This window comes from Nicotiana sylvestris, chromosome 9 (assembly GCF_000393655.2).
Source record: "Nicotiana sylvestris chromosome 9, ASM39365v2, whole genome shotgun sequence".
NCBI lineage: Eukaryota > Viridiplantae > Streptophyta > Magnoliopsida > Solanales > Solanaceae > Nicotiana > Nicotiana sylvestris.
In genome coordinates this window covers 86918069-86924068 of record NC_091065.1, presented here as the reverse complement: position 1 = coordinate 86924068, position 6000 = coordinate 86918069, and the positions used below count along the sequence as shown (strand labels likewise).

Genomic DNA, 6000 nt, shown 5'->3' with positions numbered 1-6000 from the left:
ATAAGTTTCAGATAATTTCTTCCTTTAAATTATTTTATTAATTTTATTGGAAATGGATAATTATTAATTGGCTTACCTAGCGGGTTGGTTAGGTGCCATCACGACTAGTTAGATTTTGGATCGTGACAAAAGCTTCCTAGTTGAGAATCATTCTTCCAAATCAGTCCCGAGTAACCTGAAAACTAAAATCGACGGTTCACACAAGTCAGAATACATCATACAGAGCTACTCACGTCCGTAAACTACCGACTGAAGTGCAAATGCTCAAAACGACCGGTCGGGTCGTTATAGACAACTACAGTTAGTCCGCTCTATAACAATATCCCTATATAACAACCATTCATTATAAAAGTTAAGTTTTCCTCAACTTCGATTTTTAAGTTATATTGTACCTCTCAATAATAAATTTTTAGCTATAACAACAATATTCATATTTATAGTTGAACGTTCTTTGTAAAATTACCCCTCTATAACGGGTATATTAATTCTTTAAGATTATAATAATAATTTTAAAAATATGCACACAATCAGTTTCTTTGAACAAAGTTTCTATCGTGCATAAGACATAAGATTTGAAGATTTACATATGACATATATTTTATTGAATACCTTGTTGCTGAAAATTTGGACACGAATCTTTGCAAATTAAAGCGTTATATCAGTAGTAAGAGAATGAAATCTATGAAACAACTACAATACAAAATTCTTCCATCAATCTTGAAATATTTTTTTTTCTAGTAGCTTTAAAGTGTGTGCGTTAGAGTTTAAATCCTTGTACGTTTAGTTCTAAATTTATTGATATTGTATTAGCTTTCTTCAATATTTACCTAGTGAAATATACATATATTTTAAGATCTTAAATTTGAATAATTTTTTCATCTTTTATATGTAACATTAAAAAAAATTAATTTTTGAATAACTTTTATTTATAACCCGAAAAAAATATTTAAACGTCAATGTTGTTATATTATAAAAACCAAAAAATTATAGGAACAAATGATGATGTTATAGAGAGGTTTGACTGTATATATACCCGCGATACAAGTGGTATCATTAAAGAAGTTAAATAAATTTTAGGATTTATAATATTAGTACTTTTTAAATTTGTAAATAATTCACATAAAGTTCTACCTATTTGATGCTTCAAACTCCGAGCTTTTATTTCCGGAAATAGTTTCCATTAGATGGAGGGATTACTTTTCGGTTGCAGTCCGTGCACAGAGCCGACGTATTTTGATTATGTGAAATAACCCGCAAGACCCACATCCTTATAAAGCATCGTCTGTTCAAATTCACCGCGCGAATCTTGTTCTCTTACTCTCACTCCTCTCAATTTCTCTCAATACCATGAAACTCCTCTTCTTCAATTTCAATTTCTATATGAACAGAAACCAGAAAACAGAATGAATTTATGCAAATTTCTCGCCTTCGTGTTGGGGTTTGTTCTTTGCGTGAGTACTTGTACTTCCGGAGAATCGTCGACATGTTTGACGGTGTATAAAGAAGGCGGTGCACCTGCCGTATTTCAATCTCCAAAATGCCCTCGCTGGAAGCTTCCAGATCATGGTTCCGAATCCAAATCGCCGAATGTGAGGTGCCAAACAGCCTTGCATCAAGGTCGCCGCAAGTCTCAAGAAGATCGAATTCTCTGTGCACTCGATATTCGCATCCCTTTCCCCGGTAAATTTTTTTTTTTCAACTTCTACCCTCATCATGTGAAATATGTGAAATGTTACTCTATTCTGATCTAAAAGTATGTGTTTGGATCCAGGTAGACACTTTGAAACTATTACATTAGTTTTTATTATTGTTATCTTTTGATAATTTAGCAAGTACCTTGACTTCTATAATTCTATTATATGAATCCAATTTTTAATTTGATAATGACATAAGAAGTAAGAACCTATACTTGAAAACCTTACTTATTTTCATGTTAGGGCGTGTTTGGTATGATGAAGCTCATTTTCTATTTGCTGGTGTTTAAGTTACCAGAAGGAAAATATTTTCCATCAAAAGAGGGAATATGACTTCCCTCACTTATGTGCAAAAGTCATTTTCAGTACAGCTACCTCAATTTTTAACTTCACATTACTTGCTTTAACTAACATTTAAGACATTATTATTACTCTTCAATACTCGATTTATTAATAATACCATTAATCCTTAATATATGGAGTACTATTTTTTTTGAAAATATATTTTTCACTCATAAGCTAAACACCGGAAAACATTTTCCATGAGAAAGTTCTTTCGCAGTACCAAAGACCAGGGGCGGCTCAAGAAGATTGGTGGCCTAAAGCCAATTTTTAATCCGGGGCCTTTCAGAAGAAAAAAAAAATAATTCATCTATATTTTTAATTGAAGTCTATTTTTCAAGCTTTTTAAGATGTAAAATTGTTGATAGTTTCTTTTTATAAATAATTTAATCTCTCATAAGATATTTTTGATCTTAGATAATAGAACCAAATTCAAAAAGTTGATAACTTGATATCAAAATAATTTTTGATGTTCTAATATACTTGTTGAACACTTGAAACCTAAGGGGAAAAAGGGAAAAAAGAATGCGAATATAGTTTTATTCAACGGTACTCTTCAACTCTTATTTTTTATAGAAAAAATAAAACTCTTTTCTTTCTACAAAGAACAATACAACAACAACCCAGTAAAATCCCCACTAGTGGGGTCTGAGTTTCTATAATGAACAACTTTTAATTGGAGAAAGCGAATCACTCCCCCTGAACCCTTATCGCGAATATAGAACTTTTTATTATTTAAATTTTACGATTAACATAATTAGTGAAGTACATTTCTCACTAAAAAAAGTGTAATAAACTTTTAGAATCCATTTTTTGGTATCTTCAATAGTCCAAGTCTTATTTTTTATCTTTACCTTTTATAAAATGTTTTACTTTTTTATTTTAAAATACCGAATATATTTAGACCCTACCTCTAAAGATTACTGTGAGATGTATATGATCCAACTTACTTAATTAATTAGATATATTGGGTTCGAGTCTTGTGGTTAAACAAATTCTGTTAAAATGTGTTATCTCTTTTACTAGGCCTTATGTGGTACGAATCTAGATTAGCCGGGATCTCAATACAAATACGAGTAGAAAACAAAAAGAAAAATTTGGGGTCCTAAAGCCTTTGCTTTAGTGGCTTGACCCTTGGGCCGCCCCTGCCAAAGACACTCTTATTTTGTATCCATTATTCCAGTTAAGTATTGAAAGAAAACTGGTAAAGTGGAGAAAGGATACCCGGAAAAGCTTTTATGTGTTAATTATCAAGAAAATGAAAGCCTCTTATGTGTCTTATCGAACTTCAAATGGAAATTGCGGGTTGGTTGCAGCTTGGTGGAGAAGAACTTGCATTCACTTCACTAGATTAATTATTAGAGATAAACAAGAGGTTTTTTTATGAGCGTGTAGCTGATGTCAAAATCTGATTCTATCCTTGACGTGGAATTCTAGTTTTTTTGTCCTTTCGATTTGATTGACTGAATTTGACGCCACTGTTATTAAAAGAATATTTGAAAATATTAAATATTTAGTGTTCCTTCCACTTCAAATTGAATGTCCACCATTTATTATTGGTGTGTTCCATGATAATGTTCGGCTTATTGGGAAACGAACTTCTCACGCGTATAGTACTCATATAGAGTTACACACCTACTATTACCTTGTTAAATACAATTTTATCTCTACTATATTTAAGAAAACTAAAGCACTTACATTTTACCCACATTTATGCGGGGACAGTTGACTACTGAAGCCATTCACATTGTGAGGAGATTGGTGGAGCAGTATAGGGCGATGAAGAAGGACTTGCATATGGTGTTCATTGACCTAGAGAAAGCCTATGACGAAGTCCCATCAGAGAGGTTCTATTGAGATGTTTGGAGGCTAAAGAAGTGCCTGTAACGTATATTAGAGTGATCCAGGACATGTATGATGGAGCTAAGACAAGACACGGGTTAGGACAACAGAAGGAGACTCTGAATACTTCCCGGTTTAGATGGGGTTGCATCAGGGATCAATACTTAGCCCGTTTTTGTTTAACTTGGCAATGAACGCATTGACGCGATATATTCAAGGGGAGGTGCCTTGGTGCATGTTATTTGCAGATGACATAGTCCTGATTGATGAGATGCGAGGTGGTGTTAACGAGAGGCTGGAGGTCTGGAGACATACCCTCGAGTCTAAGGGTTTCAAGTTGAGCAAGACCAAGACATAATACTTGGAGTGCAAGTTCAGCGGTGTTACCCAGGAGGCGGATGAGGATGTGAGGCTTGATACGTAAGTTATTCCAAGGAGAGAGAGTTTCAAGTATCTGCGGTCTATAATTCAGAATGATGGGGAGATTAATAAGTATGTCACACATTGTATCAGAGCAGGATGGATGAAGTGGAGGCTCGCTTTCGGTGTCTTGTGCGATAAGAATATGCCGTTGAGACTTAAGGGTAAGTTCTACAAGGTAGTGGTTAGACTGACTGTGTTGTATGGGGAAGAGTGCTGGCGAGTCAAGAACTCCCATGTCCAGCAGATGAAAATAGCTGAAATGAGAATGTTGAGATGAATGTCTGGGCATACTAGGTTAGATAGAATCATGAATGAAGTTATTCGGGACAAGGTGGGAATGGCCCCTGTGGAGGAAAAAATGCGAGAGGTGAGGCTGAGATGGTTCGGACATGTTAAAAGGAGAAGCACAGATTCAGGAGGTGTGAGAGGTTGGCCTTGGGGGATAAGAAGAAAGGTAGAGGTAGGCCAAAGAAGACTTGGGGAGAGGTGATCAGGCGGGACATGACGCAGTTTGAGCTAACCGAGGACATGACCCTATATAGGAGAGTGTGGAGGTTGAGGATTAGGCTAGACGGTTAGTAAGTAGTCGTGCGTTTACCCTTGTCTTCATTAGTTCGATAGTATTAGTTTTAGTGTAGTACCCTTTTTATCCGTAGTTTGCTATTATCGCTTATCTTGTTTTGTTATTACCAGTGTTGTGAAAAGCGCTCACTTTAACGCTTTAAGCGTGAAGCGAAGCGAGGTGGCCACTGTGTCGCTTCTGTAGGTTGAAGCGTCCGCTTTTGCGAAAAAAGCGAGAAGCGCTAGCGAAGCGAGAAACGACGGAAGTGCTCGCTTCTGTCTTTTAGGTCACTAACAAATAAAAAAGCTCAGTCAGTTTTTACATAATCAGCGAGCAGTAGAGCAAACAACCACTAGGGTTTCAATTTTCAAGCCCAAGAATGTTTTCTTCTTCTTCTCCTTTCAATGCTTAAAATAGCTGCTGCTGATTTTTTTTTCCCCATCAGTTCTTCTTCTTTTTCTCATTCTCTTCTTCTTCTTCTTTTTATTTTCGTTTCAGTCCTTAAAATTGCAGCGAAATGTTGCCAAATTTTTTCTTCTTCAGTTCTTCATCTTTTGTCCTTAGTCTCACTGCCAATTTTTTAGTATTGGCAGTTACATTTTTTGTATGTAGTTACATGTGTAATATTTGTTGTCTATGCAATATTTATTTTATTATTTCTTTTAATTCCGCGTCACTTCAAAAAAGCGAGCGCTTCGCTTCTCGCTTCACGCTTTAAGCGAAAAGAGGCTTATCGCTTTTGCTTGCTTCACGCTCACAATACTGGTTATTACTTGCCATCAGTATTTCCTTAATTTGCTATTAGTACTTCTTTCATATTCTCTGTTGCTATCTTGGATTTAGTCTTCTAAATATATTGTCTTGCTATTACTTGCTATTGCTACCTCTTTCATATTCTCTATTGCTATGTTCGATTTAGTTTTCTAAATATATTGTCTTGCTATTACTTGCTATCAGTGCTTCTTCCATCTTCTTTAGCCGAGGGTCTATCGGAAACAGTCTCTCTACTCTTCTAGGGTAGGGGTAAGGCTACGTGCATCCTACCCTCCCCAGACCTTACTTGTGCGATTACACAGGGCTGTTGTTGTTGTTGCTGCCCCTAAAAATGTAAAGTTTCCACACATGGTAGAAAATCAT

At 35.5% G+C, this 6000-nt stretch overlaps 1 protein-coding gene across 9 annotated transcripts in view; it reads left to right on the top strand.

Moving 5' to 3' along the window:
• Nucleotides 1-1148: 1148 nt before the first annotated feature.
• Nucleotides 1149-6000, top strand: part of LOC104242093 (uncharacterized) — a 61138-nt gene continuing 56286 nt past the window's right edge. For all 9 annotated transcript variants that reach the window (XR_011402333.1, XM_070156400.1, XM_070156399.1 and 6 more), the window contains exon 1: nt 1149-1680. Coding sequence is in view for 8 of the 9 variants with exons in the window: in XM_070156400.1 (XP_070012501.1) it covers nt 1404-1680 (277 nt within the window). In the remaining variant the exon portion in view is untranslated. The remainder of the gene's footprint in view (nt 1681-6000) is intronic.